The 20,376-nt window shown below is 43.7% G+C and overlaps 1 protein-coding gene across 1 annotated transcript; it reads left to right on the forward strand.

The window, feature by feature from the left end:
* The first annotated feature begins 3,643 nt into the window (after positions 1–3,643).
* On the forward strand, positions 3,644–4,591 carry LOC141069281 (olfactory receptor 1f45-like). Its single transcript, XM_073558735.1, has one exon. The coding sequence runs from the start codon at positions 3,644–3,646 to the stop codon at positions 4,589–4,591; it is 948 nt and encodes a 315-aa protein (XP_073414836.1).
* Positions 4,592–20,376: the final 15,785 nt, after the last annotated feature.

Genomic DNA, 20,376 nt, shown 5'->3' on the forward strand with positions numbered 1-20,376 from the left:
ATTTTGTGTTCTTATTTTTTACTATTTACATTTGAGAAAATTATTATTTTTTTCATAATGCAAAAATTAAACATCTACTCAGTAATGATGTCTCCTTGGGACATTGTCATGACTTCAAGATTGTAAATAAATGAAATGTAAGCCTGAAATAATCATCTAAAATAAGCAGGAAAACATTTTTAGTAAAATACAATACTGCAGTTTCTTTACCTGTTAAGTTTTTGTTCTATTTTACTGGCTTTCTTTTTTTTTTCCTGTAACTGAGCAGAAATTATTTGCGTATTCTCAAATGTATAGAGGAAGGAATATCAACCAGGCAGAAAATTACATATAGAGATATAATTTGAGCTTCACTCTTAAATTAAACCCTTTGCTCACTATTACATTGTAAAAACTAAAGATCTAGAGATTTTATTTATTTTCATAGCTTTTTAAACACTTTTACTATTTTGTATTAGATAATTTTATTACACAGAATTGAGAAAGTACTGAGCTGCGTCTGGTAATGAATAAAAAGGAAGCATCCCGATCCGCTGCCCCTGCAATCAGCTAATTCTTAAGGTTATGTTGAGTTGGATCTCCATCAGCCTGATATTATTTTTTTCCCATTAATCTACAGTTCATACTACGCAAACTTTTCAATGTTTTTTCATGTTACACCCACAAGCATAAATATCTTTTATTGGGATTTCATGTGATGTTAACACAAGTATTTCTGAAGTCTAAAGGAAATGTCACAAGGTTTTTTAAACATTTAAAAAAAATAAAACTGAAGAGTGTGAGGTGCATTTGTATTCAGCCTCGCTGAGTCATTACTGCTGCAGTCTTTTGGGGTCTGTCTCTACAAGCTTTGCACATCCAGATATGACATTCTGTCCCTTCTCCTTTGCACACTCGCTCTCTCGGTGAGAGTGGATGGAGACATCTGTGGTCAACAATTTTCACAACCTGCCACAGATTCTCTATGGCATTTCGGTCTGAACTGTTACTGGGCTGTTCACACATATGAATTGATCTAAACCATCCATTGTAGCTGTGACAAGATGTTTAGGTTTGTTGTCCTGCTGGAAGGTGAACCTAAACCAACAATCTCAAGTCTATTGCAGCTTCTAACAGATTTTCCTCCAAGATTATCCTGTATTTAGCTCCATCCATTTTCCCATCAACTCTTATCAGCTCCCCTGTCCTGCTGAAGAAAAACCTCCCAACTGCATGTCCTGCCACCACTATGTGTGATGGTAAGGATGGTGTTTTCAGGGTGATGTGCTGTGTTAGCTTTCCAAAACACATCTTCTTCCACATACTGGCTGATGCTCTGGTCAGATGAGACCAAAGAAGAACTTATGGACCTAAATGCCTGGAGTAGGTTCGTCTCACTGTACAACAACCCTAAACATTCTGCCAGAGCTACAATGGAACTGCTCAGATCAAAGCATATTAATGAGTGTGAATGACCCAAAGTCCAGACCTAAATCCCATTGAGAATCTGTGGCAAGACTCAAATATTGCCAATCACAGACCTTCCATCCAATCTCACTGACCTAAATCAAGTATGCAAAGAAGAATGGGCAAAAATTTCAGCCTTTAGATGTGCAAAGTTGGTGGAGACCCTAAAAGACTTGTGGCAGTTTTTGCAGCAAATTCACCACCTCTTCTGACATCACTATTACAACAGTGGGATCACGCGGTATGGTCTCCTCACTTGCACTAATGTGATGTCCTTCACCCCTTCAGGACATGTAAGATCAGCTTGGCACAGTTTTACAGAGGCACCCCTCTGTCCATATGAGCCCAGGAAGGCACAGGGAGTGAGAGAATGTGGCCCACGCAGCTGCTGATGTCGCACAACGCTCACTCTCAACCCTGACATTCTGAGAGGCCCACTTCACTAGCACAAGAGAAACACAGCCTTATCAGCCTGTATGGACTGCCAGAAATTCCTTGTTAGATATAAGCCTGGTCCTTTAACTTAGACTAGCACCTGTAGCATAAACAGTTAAACCGAGAAACAGACGTGTGAATTCGTGGATTGAGATAAAATAGTAGCCCAAGGTTAAATTAATATATATATATAAATATATTTAATCTTAAGGGCAAACTAGACTAAACACTATACACACATAGATTATACATATACAATGATCAGATAAGAATACAGGAGGTTGTCAAACGGTATAAGCAGATGAAACATGTCATTTACCAGTTTGATGTTCACCCATGCGAGCAGGGGATCATGAGGTTATAGTTCCTTACAACACATTACACGATGTGACCCCTCCTTTAGAAGTGAAGAACAAGCATGACAATGAGAGAGAGCGAGCATATAGCCTTACACAAGCCTTCAACCCCTTGGTTGGTCACACCCTTTTCCACCCCCAGGATGGTCCTTACACCCCTCCCCTGGGTATTTGTAGCTAAAACTCTCAAAATGTATGAAAGATTATAACTTCCCAACTGAAGGTCATAGGGTGGTGGTTCTAGCGCCATCACATCTGGTCTGGCCATCGTTATGCTTGGAGGCCAAACATGGCTTTACTACCTGGCTTCTACTAGCTGATCTGCATATGTCCCCACCCTGGGGTGCTAGAATGGAAGGAGACCCTGGATAACGTTCAGCCCATTCCTGGGATCTTATAAAAAGGAACTGGTGTACAGCTAAGATGTACAGTAATTCTATATTCTCCTTAAAACTCTTTATGAAATCCTGTTGGACTGGATGAACCAGTACACAAGATGACCCCCCTGTGGAGCCCAAGCTGTCATAAGCCTGGATACTAGCTAAGCTTGGAGGGGTTGCGAGTTTTCACTGTGGTGCAGGTGAGGCTAGACCACCTGGTGAGCCAGGTGTCCTGCTACAACTAGACATGCTAAATGAGGATTGGGTAATAAATGGGTAAAAAAAAGGTTGAACATCTTAACGAGTAATTTTGTTTATACATATGCCATGTGTGTATGTATATCTTATATATGCTTGTGTGCATGTTTGTACTACGTACAGTATATGAATGTGTAATTTTTAAAGTGTGCATAATGCAAATTATATCCCCAACACAGGAATTACATTTTTGCTTTCCTGCAAAGGTTATTCAACCAAAGTGCATTTGTTCTGATTAATCAGCTTACCAAGAAAATAATTTGCAGGACTGCACCGAGATGACTGGTTCACAAGGAGTAACCATTGGATCACTAGAGATGACCACATGACTGTTTTTTCTTTCATTTTTGAATATTTTATATATTACATGTAGAAATCAATATTGAATTTGGTTAATATTGTCTTTTAGCATTTCTTGCCCTAAATATCTGAAGCACAGCTTGCTAATTTTTAGCTCCTGAAAAATTGCCTTGTTGACATTTTCTTGGCCCATTATAAGGCTGGATAGTTGGGGCGATACTATAAGATGCTTTTTTATTGGTGTGAATCAGTTTTTAGGTGCAAAATAATAAATAATAAATAATAATAAAAGTCAATGAAGTGTAGACGTAAAAGAAGAAAAGGGATCTAACGCCTATCAAGATGTAAAATCTATCACACAGCGTGCGCCACTGTAACAAATGTGGAGTGGGGGCTCTTAGAATATTAGTCAGCAAGGTAAAGATGGGTCTTTTTGTATTTTTCTACAAAAATTAAAAAATACTAATGATGAATGAGACTTCTGTTAGATATTTTCACATTTTGCCATTTTCTGGAGAAACAAGGAATAAACCATTAATTTGTACTTTCTTCTTGTTGATATATTTGGTCGGAGTTCTCATCAATTCCTCCATTATCACAGTCATATATATGGAAGTTCAGTTACATAAACCAATGTATCTCTTTATCTGTAATTTGTCCATTGTAGACATATTTTATACATCGGTCACGGCTCCTAAATTACTGCACATGTTATTATCCGGGAATCACATTGTTTCCTTCTCACAATGTTACGCTCAGTTGTACTTTTTATTAGCTGTGGCGACAGCTGAGGATATCCTCCTCTTCATTATGGCTTATGACCGATATGTCGCCATCTGCCTCCCGTTACATTATCATCAGATCTTAAGTTGGAGAAATTGCCTCCTGATAATTATTGGGATTTGGGCAGCTGCTGTCTTAAACTCTTTAATATTTGTAATCTCAGCTATGAACATGTCCTCCTGTCACTCCAACGTCATCCACCAGTTCTTCTGTGATTTTAAATCGCTAACAAAGACCACCTGTACGGGCACACTGATGTTTTTTGTAGTAACCGGTATTGAAATTTTGATCTTTGTATCTACACCCTTTATGTGCACTCTTATTTCTTATGTTAACATTTTCTTTGTCATCTTCAAGATGACCTCAAAAGAAGCCAGAAAAAAATCCTTCTCCACCTGCTCGTCTCACATCACCATAGTCTCTCTTTACTATGGGGCAATTATTCTAGGATATCTGATTCCACCTTACTCTGATGTTCTGGATTCTGTCTTTAGTATAATATATATAAGTATAATCCCCATAATAAATCCGATCATATACAGTCTACAGAATTCAAATGTACAATCGGCATTGCTGGGGTTAATGAGGGGAACGTGTTGTTTTAAGAGAATTGTTAGTCACCAACATTTGTGAGAACTGGTAACTGAGCAGGAATTGAAACACAAACACAAAATATTAAAAAATTGGCAACAAAAAAAAAAGATCCGAGATGAAGTATTTTGACTAGAGATGAGCGACTTTGTCTTTTTTAGGGTCGAGTCGGGTTTCATGAAACCCGACTTTCACAAAAGTCGAGTGGAACGAAATCGGCCGACTATAGGGAAAAGTCGAAGGTCCGACTGAAACACTAAACCCAATGCAAGTCAATGGGAAAGAAAAGTCGGCAGGGAGTGGAGGACAGGAAACACACCTACAGTGCCCATTTCAATACCAACGACATCAATTCTTATTAAGATTGTCAACCTTAATTTACTTTATAATAATAGTTAGGCATTGAAAACTGGGGGTTATTTGACTACAGTTGTGGGGGGGGCAGGGCTGGCTCCAGGTTTTCATGGGCTCCGGGCCAAAGAGTCTCAGTGGGCCCCTTTAACACATACCGCAATTCAGGATGCTCCGATACGGCAGAGAAATATAGGTATAGTACAATGACAAATACTTCACTTCTTACATTACATGAGTGATATCTATTTTAAATTCTACAATAGCTCAAAAACCAGACAGCATATTCCTCCATACAGTATTATGGCCACAACATAGTGCGCCATACAGAATAATGAGCCCCATATATTGCGCCATAAATTATTTGTCCCATATAATACAGTATATGATGAGTTTCACATAATGCTACAGTATATGATGGTCCCCATGGATGATGCTCCAGTATATGATGGGCCTATATAATGCTCCATATATAATGGGCCCCATATGACGTTCCAGTGTATAATGGGCCCCGTATAAGATGCTCCAGTGTATGATGGGCCACATTTATAATGCTCTAGTGTATGATGGTCCCCATGGATGATGCTCCAGTGTATGATGGGCCTATATAATGCTCCATATATAATGGGCCCCATATGATGCTTCAGTGTATAATGGGCCCCATTTATAATGCTCCAGTGTATGATGAGCCCCATATAATGCTCGAAATATACTGGTCCCCATATGTAATGCTCCATATATAATGAGCCACATGTGATGCCCCATAAATAATGAACCCCATATGATGCTCCAGTATATGATGGGTCCCATATACACTGTGTGTAGAATTATTAGGCAAATGAGTATTTTGATCACATCATCCTTTTTATACATGTTGTCCTACTCCAAGCTGTAAAGGCTTGAAAGCCAACTGCCAATTATGTAAATCAGGTGATTTGCATCTCTGTAATGAGGGGTGTCATCTAATGACATCAACACCCTATATAAGGTGTGCTTAATTATTAGGCAACTTCCTTTCCTTTGGCTAAATGGGTCAGAAGAGAGATTTGACAGACTCTTAAAAGTCAAAAATTTGTGAGATGTCTTGCAGAGGGATGCAATAGTCTTGAAATTGCCAAACTTTTGAAGCATGATCACTGAACAATCAAGCGTTTTATGGCAAATAGCCAACAGGGTCGCAAGAATCGTGTTGATTAAAAATACACAAAATAACTGCCCATGAATTGAGGAAAATCAAGCGTGAAGCTGCCAAGATGCCATTTGCCACAAGTTTTGCCATATTTCAGAGCTGCAACGTTACTGGAGTATCAAAAAGCACAAGGTGTGCCATACTCAGGGACATGGCCAAGGTAAGGAAGGCTGTAAAACGACCACCTTTGAACAAGAAACATAAGATAAAATGTCAATACTAGGCCAAGAAATATGTAAAGACTGATTTGTCTAAGGTTTCATGGACTGATGAAATGAGAGTGACTCTTGATGGGCCAGATGGATGGGCCCGAGGCTGGATCAGTAAAGCCAGAGAGCTCCAACTCAGATGCCAGCAAGGCGGAGGTGGGGTACTGGTATGGGCTGGTATCAAAGATGAACTTGTGGGACCTTTTCATGTTGAGGATGGAGTGAAACTCAACTTCCAGATCTACTGCCAGTTTCTGGAAGACACCTTCTTCAACCAGTGTACAGGAAGAAGTTAGTATCGTTCAAGAAAAACATGATTTTCATGCAGAACAATGCTCCATCACATGCAACCAAATACCCCACAGCGTGGCTGCCCAGTAAAGGTCTAAAGAAGAAAAAATAATGACATGGCCCCCTTGTTCACCTGATCTGAACCCCCTAGAGAACCTGTGGTCCCTCATAAAATGTGAGATCAACAGGGAGGGAAAACAGTACACCACTCGGAAGAGTGTCTTGGAGGCTGTGGTGGATGCTGCACGCAATGTTGATCGTAAACAGATCAAGCAACTGACAGAATCTATGGATGGAAGGCTTTTGAGTGTCATCGTAAAAAAAGGTGGCTATATTGGTCACTTTTATTTTTTTGGTTGCTTTTGAATGTCAGAAATGTTTATTTCTAAATTTTTGTGTTGTTATATTGGTTTACCTGGTGAAAATAAACAAGTAAGATGGGTATATATTTGGGTTTTATTAAGTTGCCTAATAATTCTGCACAGTAATAATGACATGCACAAACAGATATCCTCCTAAGATAGCCAAATCTAAAAAAACCCACTCCAACTTCCAAAAATATTAAGCTTTGAAATTTATGAGTCTTTTGGGTTGATTGAGAACATAGTTGTTGTTCAATAATAAAAAGAATCCTCTCAAATACAACTTGCCCAATAATTCTGCACATATGATGGGCTCCATGGATGATGCTCCAGTGTATGATGGGCCCCATATATTATTCTCCAGTGTATAATGCTCCCCATATATTGCTCCAAACATAAAAAATAATGAAATACCTCTTCTCGCTGGGCACTGCTCTACTCTGGACTCCTCAGTGTTGCCATCTTCCTGCTCTCTGCACTGTGACTGTTCAGGCAGAGGGTGCACAGACGTGATGTCATCGTGCTCTCTGACCTAAATGTCACTGTCAGGAAACGCGGAAGACGTCACAGTGGTGGAGCAGGGAGATGTAAGTATTGTAAGTGCTGGGGCCCTGAGCAAGCGGGGGGGCAACCTGTGGGCGCCGTCATTGGCACAGGACCCCTCATAGTACGACGGTGTCTTGGATGGTGAGTGGGCCCCCTCACCTGCTCAGGGCCCCGGCACTTGCCCGGGTGCGCTAGGTGCTGACGCCAGCCGTGGGGGGTACAGCCCAGTTAGGGAGGTGGAAAAACTAGCAAATGTTGAGGTGTAGGCTGGACATTCAGCAGCTGCAAATGGAGGAATTGGAGAAGTTGGAGGAAGAGGAGGACAAAGTGAGTCATTTTGCTGACAACCTGTGTGTCATCAGGGGAAGGTGGTACAAAATCCTTTGAAACCCAGGCATAGTTCATTTTAATGAAGGTGAGATCACCAACATTTTGGTTCGACAGCCGGGTTCCTCTTTCTGTCAGGATTGATCCAGCAGCACTGAATACTCTTTCTGATAGCACACTATCAGCAGGGCAAGCGAGCTCCTGTAAGGCATATTGTGCCAATTCAGGCCAGGTGTCTAGTTTACAGGCCCAGTAGTCAAAGGGGAATGAACTGTGAGGGAGAACATCGATAGGGGAGGAGAGGTAATTTTGAACCATAGTTGACAACTGCTGTCTCCTGTCTGTTGCAATCGATTCAGTATTAACAGTCGTGTGAGCGGTCCTCGAGAAATCAGTCCACAACATGGTCATGAATCCCCTGTCTCCAACGTCACTTCGGCTGTGTGTAACACAAACACTTCTTCCATGTTGCCCAGTACAGCTCGTAGTAGAACCTGCACCGCAGCTGTGTGCTGGGAATGCCTCTGACAAATGGTTTACCAGAGTTGCTGGTTTGTTCGCCAGTATTAGCTCTAGGTTCTCCTGTGGCATGATGTTCTGTAATTTGACTTTATATCGTGTATCGAGGATGGTGGCCAACCAGTAGTTGTCATCCTTCATAATTTGGGCAATGCGGGGTTCTATTTTTAGGATCCACAAGACATAATCACACATGTGGGCCAATGTTCCAGGTGTCAATGATGCACTGACAGTGGTGGGTGGAGGAGCACTTTCTGCCAAATCTAAATCCCTCCAGTCACGCACAAACTCTGTACCTGACATAGGCAAGCCAACATTTTCTCTTTCCCCCTCAGATGCATCCTCCTCCCCAAAATAATCATCCCTCTCATCCTCCTCCTCTTCCTCTTCTTCCTCCACCTCATCCAGGACAGTTCCCTGAGCAGACAATGGCTGACTGTCATCAAAGCTTCCCTCCTCCTCTTCCGCTGCAGACACCTGATTCTTAATGTGCGTCAAAGCTTGCATGAGCAGACGCATAAATGGGATGCTCATGCTTATGATGGCATCGTTTGCGCTTACCAGCCGTGTGCATTCCTCAAAACACTAAAGGACTTTACAGAGGTCTTTCAGCTTTGACCACTGCACACCTGAAAACTCGATGTCTGCCCTCAAACTGCCTGCCTGTGTATCCTCCCACAAATGCATTACAGCCTGCCTCTGTTTGCACAGCCTCTCAACCATGTACATGGTGGAGTGCCACCTTGTTGCAACGTCTATGATTAGACGGTGCTTGGGGAGGTGGAGCGATCGCTGCAGCCTCTGCACACGACTTGAGTCTACGGGCGAGCAACGGATGTGCGAGCACAGTCTTTGCACCTTATGGAGCAGGGCTGTTAACTCCGGATAATTATTTATGAAGCACTGCTCCACCAGATTCAAGGTGTGAGCCAGGCAAGGTATGTGTCTGAGTTTTGCCAGGGCGATGGACGCCACAAAATTATCGCTATCACTAACTACCTTGCCTGCCTCAAGATGTAGACTGCACAGTCATGACTCAGTTTCTCGCTGCAAGTAGTTGGCCAGTACTTCCGCGGTGTGTCTGTTGTCGCCCAAAGATATCATCTTTAAAACAGCCTGCTGACGCTTACCACTAGTTGTTCAATAGTGGGACACCTCGTGTGCAATACTGGCAGCTGCAGATCGAGTGCTCGTGCCACTGCGCTCTGTCGACGAGCTTTCACTTCTGGAGGAGGAGGAGGGTTGAATGCCTACAGCCAACTGTTTCCTATATTATGAGCTAGGCAGCACTGTCCCACCGCTGCTGTCCCCTGTGGAGCCTTTATCCACCACATTAACCCAGTGCACAGTGATGGACACGTAACGGCCCTGGCCATGCCTACTGGACCATGAATCTGATAAGAGGTGCACCTTTCCACTCACTTAGTGTTTGAGTGCCTGGACAATGTGGTCTTTCACATGCAGGTGGAGGGCAGGGATGGCTTTTCTAGAAAAGAAGTGCCAACTGAGTAGGTCATAGCATGGGACAGCATAGGCCATGAGCTCTCGGGCTCTCGGAATCCTGCGCTTTCAACCAAACGGAAGGGCATCATCTCTAATGAGATCAGTTTGGCAATGTAGGCATTCAAAGCCAGTGTATGTGGATGAGAGGATGAGTACTTTCTTGTCCTACTCAGAGTGTCTGCTAGGGTGAGCTGGACTTGAAAGCTGCATATAGGGGAACTAGCGGTGGACATGGCAGACTGAGAGGGGGTTGGTGATGGTGGTGGTGGTGCTGATGGCCTAGATTCAGTCTTTCTTTGCAAAAAACATTGTGATTCCCTGAAGCTTTGGCCTTGCAACGACACCGCAACATTTCTTGCTGGTGGTGTGCTAACCGGTGGGCTTACAGTGGGGGAAGCAATGTAGCGTTGCTGGCTACCTTCAGTCAGAGCAGGTGCACATGTGCTACGTGAGGTTTTGTAGTGCGTCCATGCTTGCAACTGCATGGTGTTTAAATATCTAAGCATGCAACTGGTATTCAAATTTTGGAGATTTTTCCCTCAGCTAAAGGTCCTTGCGCTCTTCTTACAGATAACCTTTGCCTCATCAATAGGATTTTGGTCAAAAAAGTGCCACACTGCACTCTTCCTAATATGGGATAAATTTTCAGGGCTTGCACGCTGTGCTAACTTGACCGTCTGGCTATGCTGTCCTGCAACTCTTTTTGTTTTTTTAACACGTTTTTGGACTGCTACGGGCCTGGCAGATAACCGCAGCTGCGATGTCGATGCCTGCTGCGGATCCTCCACCTCTTCTGAGCTATTGCCAGCGGCACCCTCTTCCCCCAATGGATGCCAATCTGGGTCAACAACTGGGTCATCCATCACCTCCTCTTCAATTTCATCTGCACCTTCCTCTGTGTCACCGTGTAAGGTGGTATAGTATGCGGGAAGGAGCACCTGAGTTTCATCAGGGTCAGATTCTGGCTCAGTTGACTGCAAGGGCAATGTAGTGCTCTGGGTGAATGTACCAGCAGAATCATATAGCAGTGGCTGTGCATCAGTGCACTCCATGTCAGATTCATCTTGAACTGGGGAATTCAGGTTTTGACTTTATAACCCAGGCATGGTATGTGGCCTGCCGCATCCTTCACTTTTGGTGGGGGTGAAGGACACAAGGAAAGGTGTCCCTGACCAGGAGCCTGCACTTACAACTCTGTGCTTGCAGTTTTTGAAACTTCAGAAGAGGAAGCGATAGAGCTGGAGGCTGTTTAGGCAATGTAAGCCAAAACCTGTTCCTGATGCTCTGGCTTTAAAAGCGGTTTACCTCATCCCAGAAAAGGGAGCCTTCCAGGCCTTCTGGAGCCAGACAATGATGCAGGCTCAACACCTCCTGCCTTAGGTGCTATTGTGCTTTTGGCACTACCAGCAGATGGACCACCACCACCACCATCAGTACCAGCTGGCCCCCCCGCCCATGTCCGCGGCCTCTTCCACCATACTTCCTCATGTTTGGGAAAATGTAACCAAAATACCAGCAGATATATGGTACTGTATCAGAAGTGTACAGTTGTCTACGGTGAAGGGGAAAATTTCAATCTCCATATATATTTCAGGAGTCACACACAGACGCTCTCAGGCTCAGTATGGATTAGACCAGAATATAACAAGCAGTAAAAGGGTACTGTATCAGAAGATACCAGGTATATATAGCATTGGGGAAAATTTCAATCTCCGTATATATATTTCAGGAGTCACACACAGATGCTCTCAGGCTCAGTATGGATTAGATCAGAATATAAAAAGCAGTAAAAGGGTACTGTATCAGAAGATACCAGGTGTATATAGTATTGGGGAAAATTTCAATCTCTGTATATATTTCAGGAGTCACACACAGATAGTCAGCATGTATTTGTCCGTGATACCAACCGGTACACGGTAGTGTGTAAGGATCGCACAGCTCTATACGGCGTGGGAAAAAAATGAATGCTCGGTAACTGTGCAGGAAAGAAGAATACAAGTATTAGTGCTGTTTAAAAAGCAGTCTGCACAGCAGTATGCACACAGCAATACAGCTAGCAGGCAGCCTAATAACCAGCGCTGCTGGACACAAGAAAATCCTCCCTTGTCACTGCACATTAACTGTATAGAACAATCGCTATCAGCACAAGCACATAAGAACTTCTTCTTATATCTTTACAGCCCTAACTCTCTCCCTACTGATAAACAGCAACCTCTCCCTACTGTTAAGATCGGCAGAAGTAAAATGGCGGTCAGAGGTCAGGGCTTTTATAGACACTATGACACGCCACAAAGCAAGCCAATCACTGCAATGCCCTTCTCTAAGATAGTGGTGGACGCTGCCCATGTCATCTCATTGCCCACAGTGTACATCCTTGTTCACTGGCTGAGAAAAGGTGCCTGCAAGCATTCTGGGAAAACCGACTTTGGCGCTCGGGTCGATTTCACGCTATGGTCGGGTTTCACAAAACGAAACCCAACTTTGGCGAAAGTCGGCAACTTATGAATCTGATCGACCTGTTTCGCTCAACTCTAGTTTTGACCATTACATAATATTACTCCGTACAGTTGACTTTGAAATATTTTTTATTCCTTTATAGAAGGAATTGTGGTGAAACATTTCTGAAAAAAAGTCCCAATGACGCACATGAAGACTTCTGTTTTCAAGTCCCTACTATAAATATTTTTAAGTCTTAATTAAAAATATAAAAGAACATAAAAATGTGCCTAGAAAGTCATTTGATTCCTGAATATGTTACAATTTGAAAAACACTTGACATTTTATGTAATATTTTCCAGAGACCACTGGTATTTTAGTGAACTTTCGTGATACACACTTAGATGACGGTTTCCAGATCATTTCATATTTCTTCCTAAGTCATAGAGTAGTAATGGGTTTGTCTAGTGCCCTCATTTGGAAACGCATATTATGGTATCTGATCACATCATGGACTGGGATTTCCCCTTTGAATGATAGAATTGGTCTTACTGAGGAGTGAAAGCAGCGTAATCACTTTAGTTGTTTAAAACTTCTGAAAAGTTTTTTCACTTCAATCAACTTTGACAACTAAATGTATATACACAGATTTTGGATATTTGTATAATACACCCAAGTCTTGGTTTGCATTTTTATCCGTAGCCTTATGTGCTTGGGGGGTGACATTTACATGTCAATATCCCTGCTCAACTTAGACACCAAAATATGGGCATAAAATATTTATTGCACAACCAATTGCTGAAGTGAACAAGCCAGTTTTATTATTGCTGCACGTGCAAGGACAATTCAGTCGGGTGTTTGAGCACAATACAACCAATACGGTCCATAAATCCTCTTGCCCTTATGGGCAGTAGATGCCAAAAAGGATTTTTAGAAAGTGGGGCTGAGAGAAGAGAGGAATGAACTTATTTGGAAAACATCTGCCAAACTCAAATTTGGCACAAATGTGGGATATTCGGATTTGTGCTCGCTTTCATGAGAATGTTTACTCAAAGTTGACAAAATTCTGTCAATCACTGCATGCTATTACTAAAATTGTTATGTGATGACTCAGCTGTCAAGGGACCCAGGACCAGGGGCTCCTTCCCTGTCCCTAATGCTAGGTGCGCCCTATCTCACCCTGTTCCCCTGAATACTTCTGATGATGAAGCTGTCAGGGCCACATACCTTGCCTTAGCTCCTGGATCCACCCTGAGTCTGTACCCTTCTACCAACCAGGGAAGAGGGGGCTAGTAGTGTACCATACACCAACTAGACTAACAAGGTAATATGAACAGGGGTAACAAAAAATAACAAACCAAAAAAATATACACACACAAATAAAAGGTAAAAGGGATGCACTGGGGGAATAGAGGATAGGGTTAAACATAAGTAGGAAAAGAAGGGGAATTATCGCACTCAAAACCGAGCAACGGTCACAGATAACTCCACCTACCACCTACTCTATAACTACCAATAAAAAATTCCATCCAGCTTATACATATAGAAGATCAGAGTGTCTATCAGTGCTCGGATGAGAGCCTAAACTTTCCAGGAGCTTTCAATTGAACAGACTAACTCCTGCACTGCCAATAGAAATTTACACCATTTAAGGTGAAGTGCTCCTAACCAGAGCAAGAGTAGGAGAAATCAGACATTGTGGTCTTCTGGCTCCTCTCTGTCCCAGTAAACCCATGACAGTACATCCCCTTCTACGAGGGACCTCTGGATCCTCAGATCCGGGTTTATCAGGGTGTGCCACGTAAAATTGCTGTATCAGTCTGGCCACATGGATATTAGAGGCTGGTACCCACATTCTCTTTTCAGGACTGTATCCATTTCAGCGTAGCAAATACTGAAGCGACCAACGAACTAATCAAGAAGCAATGATATTTGCTATCTGAAACTCTAAATTTCCATCTACAATGACAGAAGATGGTGGTAGCAATGATGGTACAGATGACGCAATGTATCTTTTTAGTAGACATCAGTGAAGCACATTATTGATCCTAAAGGTAGGCGGCAAAGCAAGGCGGAATGCTACAGTATTGACGACGGCCACAATCTTATAAGGACCGATAAATCTGGAAGCCAGTTTCCAAGAGGGAATCTTCAACTTAATGTTCTTTGAGTACAACCATACCAAGTCACCAACACACAGGTCCAGACCCACCAAACGTCTCTGATCATCCACACTCTTATATTTGGATCCTATCTTCCTCAAATTATCAATAACCCCTTGTCACACAGACGTAATTGATGAGGAAAGCCGTTCTTCAGGTATTCCAGCATTTAATATGAAGGTGAACTGCACCTAACCGGTACAGGAATGGGAGAAATCAGACGCTGCGGTCTTCTGGCTCCTCTCTGTTGCGGTAAACCTGTGACATGTTAGGCCTATTATTGTGGTGCAGCAAGGAGGCCCAATTGGCTAATCCAGATCATTTGTGAAAATACAGTGTTTCAGTGACAAATCAGAAGGACAGATTTCCACTTAAAAATCGTTAGGTATAACAGAGTTGTTCAGGCACACTGTCTAAGAAAATTGTTCATTTAGTGACAGGTGACTAACAGATGTGGACCTAAGGTTGTGAAACAGCAGGTTACAAGTGGGGAAGGCTACATAGAATATGAGTGGGAAAAATACAGCTCATTGTAGAAGAGGGGATAGGCTTGGTGTTCTATGTGTATGTGGGTTAGGTGTCAATGTTAATGAAAGCTCAACTGAGCAAACATCGTTTCATCCTATCCAAAGACCACTGACAACATCTGTTAGTGGATAGGCTACTCCACTCCTTTTCTTTGGTAGCCACACAGCGGTATGCCTTGTAGATGAGGGACAAAAAGAGCATGTGCTCCAGGATGTAAAGCCCTGCATCAAGTGTCCTCTCCTCCTCTTCCTCCACCTTAAAATCATGCACAGTACAGTAGTCAGAGGTGTCACTGCAATTACCCTTGCTTCCCCTGCGTCACAAATTTCCAAGCACCCAACTGACTGTGGTGAATCACACATGGGTAATTCTGCAGAGCTGTTCACACATTCTATTCCATGGGCATAAGAGGTCTGCTCTGAAGAATGACAGAATCCAGAGGCGGAAAGCATCTTCACAAATGCCCAAAATTTATTTTTCATGTTGGATCCAGGGCTGGACTAAGTAGGGTCAGAGCAGAATCAATACCCTTGTCCCAAGACATTAACCACCGGGGTTGGAGGTGATCCTGATGAGACTCAGATACCTGAGGCAAACGTGGACTGTACTGTGGTGTCAGGGCAGGAAGGGGAGGAGAGTGACTCTCAGGGTGAGGAGTGTGGGAACAGAGATGATGATGAGGTTGTAGATTCCACTTGGTGTGAACCCAGAGGTGTGCAGCTGACTAGGAGGAAGACAAGGAGGTTAGGTTGCGGTTTGCCACACAGACACAACATGATGCAACCATGACAAGCACTGCATCCTCAGCCCTGACTGTGGCCAGCACCAGTCGTGAGTGTTAAGTTTGCAGAGGTGGCAAAGTTGCCTAGCCTGGGCATTTTTTGAGACTGCAAAGGATGACCCGACTCACGCTATCTGCCAAATTTGCAAATACCACAGTAGAGGAAAAAATTGCAATAATTTGACAACTACATGCATGAACCGGCACATGCGCGATCAACATGCCTTAGTCTAGGAATCTCACTGTGCTAAAATGTCAACTAGCAGACCTTGCCAACCACCAGTCATCCTATTAACCAAATATGCTACTTCATCAGTCACGGTGCCAAGTCTTCTCACATAGGTCTCTGGCCACAGAAATCCCACTTGTTTACCCTTACAGTCGGGATGAGTGAGAGCCCATCAGCTGTTATGGAAGTGGATATGACTGCTGTTTTTGTGTCACCCAGCACAACACATCTTTCTCAATCCTTAATAAGAACTCTGCTGGCACCTCACTCACAGTCCAGCAGTTTGTCCTGTTCTCCATACTCCAACCTCTCTCTACACAGCAGCCAGCCCTCAGTCCCGCAGTTGTGGTCACATAAAAGAATATTTCCTTCTGCACATGCCAAAACTACAAGCTTGAACTTCACCATCTACAGTTTGTTGGCCACGGAATTGCAGCCATTCCACCTGGTGGACACAGACAGTTTCAGAAAGTTAATGGCCATTGCAGTCCCCCAGTACCAGTTGTCAAGTCGCCATTCCCTAAAAAAAATCTATGTCTGCCAGGGTGCATTTCACCACTGACACCTGGATGAGCAAACAAGGTTAGGGGCATTACATCTCACTGAATGGACACTGGGTGACTTTGGTGACTGTGGGGCAGGTGGTCAAAGGGCTGCTCCACAAGTCTTGGAATATCCAAGACTTGAGGGAAAAACCTCCTTATCTAAAAGTTCCTCCCCTGCATCTGAATCCTCCACTTCCTCTAAGGCCTCCACCTGTGCCCTCAACCTCTCCCTTAATTAGACACGTGTTCCAACAGTGTAGATAATAATAATAATAATACATTTTATTTCTATAGCGCCGACATATTCCGCAGCACTTTACATTTCAGAGGGGACTTGTACAGACAATAGACATTACAGCATAACAATAATCACATAGATCATAACAGATACCAAGAGGAATGAGGGCCCTGCTCGCAAGCTTACAATCTATGAGGAAAAAAAAGGGAGACACGAAAGGTGGGTGGTAACAGTTGCCCTGATTGTATGGACCAGCCATAATGTTAAGTGTGTAACAGTACAGATGCAGAGGGCTACTGGATGCATAAAGCATGTGGGAACATGATGCGGGGAACCTGGTTATGGTGAAAACTTTTGGCTTTACCACATAGGGATAGATTAGGTTAATGTGTTGAGGCGGTAGGCCAGTCTGAATAAATGAGATTTCAGGGCACGCTTAAAATTGTGGGGATTGGGGACTAATCGTATTGACCTAGGAAGTGCATTCCATAGAATCCCCCACCACCTCTGTACTGCGCAGCCATGGCTCATCACAATCAGGCAGTGTTCAAATTATTATGCCTTAGAGATCACAGTCACACATCTCAAGAATTGTGGACAGTTATTCAGGCCAAGTTAGAACAATGGCCGTATTCACTGAAACTGGAGCGAGGGAAGGCCATGTGTGATAACAGTGCAAACTTGATGGTGGGCCTACACCGGGGCAACCTCGCACATGTGCCTTGCATGGCTTACATCCTCAACCTGGTGGTACAGCAATTTCTCCACTACTATCCCGGCCTTGATGAGCTGCTGCAGGAAGCACAGTTGCTGTGTGTGCTCACTTCCACCGATCGCTCCCCACAGGTCACCGATTTGCATCACTACACAGGTCTTTTGGCCTACCCATTAACAAATTGACTTGCAATGTTCCAACATGGTGGAATTCATTGATTTGCATTGCTATAGAGGTCTTTCGGCCTACCAGTTAACCATTTGATCTGCAATGTTTCAAACACGTGTAATTCCACTCTGCACATGTTGCAGAGACTGTGGCACCAGTGATGAGCTTTGGTGCAGTATTTCCTCTTGCATAGCCTGGGCCAATGCAGAATGGACATGGTGCAAATCACGCTTGCGGAGTAGGCACAGATGAAGGACCTTTGCAGCCTTTTGTACAGTTTTGAAATGGCTACTAAGATGGTTATCACTGATGATCCAATCATCAGCATCACTATTCCAGTCATCTACTTGCTGGAGCAAACTTTGAATAGTCTGCATGATGAACTTGTGGTCCCAGAGGAAGAGGTAGAAGCTGAGGAGTATGTGAAAGGGATAACAATATCTCAAATTGCCAAACTCATGGCACAGGTTGGTGCTATGGGAGGGTGGCTTACAGTGATCGATGGGGGTTCATAGTTCCAAACAAACTGTTAGTGAAGGTGTAGGAGCTGAGGTAAAAATAGAGGAGGATGAGGTGATGGACGCACAACAGTCAGGGGATGAAAAGAATAATGATCACCTCTCTGGTGTCCGTGGTTGTCTGGAGGGCACAGAGGAAGCAACCTTGAGTGTTATCTCACCACCAACACTCCATGGACTTGGATCTCATGGAAGTCCCTGACACATGAGAACTTTCTTGCTGCACTACCTTCAACATGACGCTCATATTCTAGATTAGAAATAGTGCTTACCACTGGGTTGCCACTCTGTTAGATCCATGGTACAAGAGTAAATTTATCCAGATGATTCCACCCCTTGAGAAGGACGCCTGCAAACTGGAGTATCGAAACACTAGATGATAGGGGCCTTTACACATAGCGATATTGCTAGCGATATCGCTAAAGCGTTACCGATTTTGTGACGCAGCAGCGATATCACTAGCGATATCACTATGTGTGATACTTACCTCCGACCGGCTCCCCCGCTGTCTGTCGCTAATCACGCGAGATCGTCCAGTTCCATTTCTCGTCGGGCGCTTCCTGCTGGGCTTCCTGCTGGCGCCGACGAGCGACGCGTAGACGCGGGCGGGAGGACGTCAGGATCGCCACGTCTGAAAGGTAAGTAATGACCGCTGCTGCGTCGCTACATCGCTGTGAGATCTGCCTATGTGACAGCTCACTAGAGACCATTTAGCGATGCACCAGCGATCCTGACCGGGTCGTATCGTTGTCGGGATCGCTGGTGCATCGCTAAATGTAAAGGGGCTTGATGGTGCAGGAGTATCTAGAGATCAATATCAATGACATTAGAGGGGTTTGGACTCTTTTACATTTTGGTCTTCAAAAGTGGAAGTGTGACCTTAGCTCGCCTGTCACCCTTTGGAGGTTTATTCATGCCCGGCAGCCAGGGTTCTCTCAGAATGTCTCTTCAGCACTTCTGGTGGTATCCTGACAGATAAGGGCATCCGACTGTCCCCTGAAAGTGTGGACCACCTAACTTTCATCAAAATGAACAAGTCATGTATCTCCAATGACTCTTGTCCCAGTTTCAGACTGATCATACTAGGTGATGGTGTAGTTTTCTCGCATTTCTGCAGTCTGTGCCACCTATGTGGTGTCTTCTATGGCTGCTGTTGCTCCTGCTACTGATGTTACAAACAATTTTTCGAAATGTGGATACTCAAAGTTGGGTCTCTATTTGGTGGATTGGCTGTAGTGGAAGTTGTATCAGAGGTCTATTATACTGCAACAAAGGTTAAAATTAATATAATTATACAGCAGCGGAGAGTACTGCATATAGAGAGAAGAATATTGCAAACAACCGTGTGCACTTCTCTGAACACTGCTTTGCGTTTGTGAAACAATAAATGCTGTAGCCCTCACTTCTTTGCCGCTCCAGTCATGAAAATTGGAAATAGGAGACTGATGGAGCTGCAGGGACAGAACCTTCTGTAGATTGTTTTAATCGCTGTTTGAACTTCATCACTCACTCTCGGGCTATTTAAACAAAGAGGACAGCTACATTGTTCGTTCAGACAGCCTTTTCCTCCTGACAGCTGGCTCCTGTCACACTGAAGGAACCCGAGATGTCTCACCACTGCTTCTGCTGCTCAGATGAGGGGAGAAGTTTGGGCCACGGGAGCGGCCCATCTGGCAAATGCCAGAACTGCCAGATGGCCAGTCAGGTCCTGCCTCAAAACATGACTAGAGAATTGAGCCAAATTATTTGTGCCGCATGCAGAAACTTGTAATTTGCACCATTTTCACTAACCCAATCTCTCCTACTTGAGGTCTTGCAGCCTCTAACCTCCATCCTCTGCAGTGAAGTCTTAGGAAAATTGTCCTTGTTGTATATGGCAACCAATCACAGTGCAGCTTTCATTTTGTGAGAGAAGTTGATGATGTGCAAGCTGATCGCTGGTTGCTATGGCCAGCAAGGCCAGTGATAAGGCCCAGTGGTCGGTAGGAACTTAAAGGGGTTATCCTTCTACCTTATTATTGCTCTTCATTATCTTTATCCCACACCCTATAGAGCAGCACACGATTACACAGCTCCAATACTCAGATCTGCACTGCAAAGTCCTAACTCTGCTCTGTAGCAACCGGGAGTTTTTCACTAGTTATTTCTGTCATGTGACTGTGATCTCTGAAAGGTTATTTATTGCGGAGGAGCAGTCTATAAAGCTGAAT

The sequence above is a fragment of the Dendrobates tinctorius genome, unplaced genomic scaffold (genome assembly GCF_039654945.1).
Source record: "Dendrobates tinctorius isolate UK_male_01 unplaced genomic scaffold, ASM3965494v1 ptg000257l, whole genome shotgun sequence".
NCBI classification, from domain to species: Eukaryota; Metazoa; Chordata; class Amphibia; order Anura; family Dendrobatidae; genus Dendrobates; species Dendrobates tinctorius.

Excerpts from the sequence above, each read along its gene's own strand:
- LOC141069281 (XM_073558735.1), top strand. The coding sequence starts at position 3,644 with ATGAATGAGACTTCTGTTAGATATTTTCACATTTTGCCATTTTCTGGA.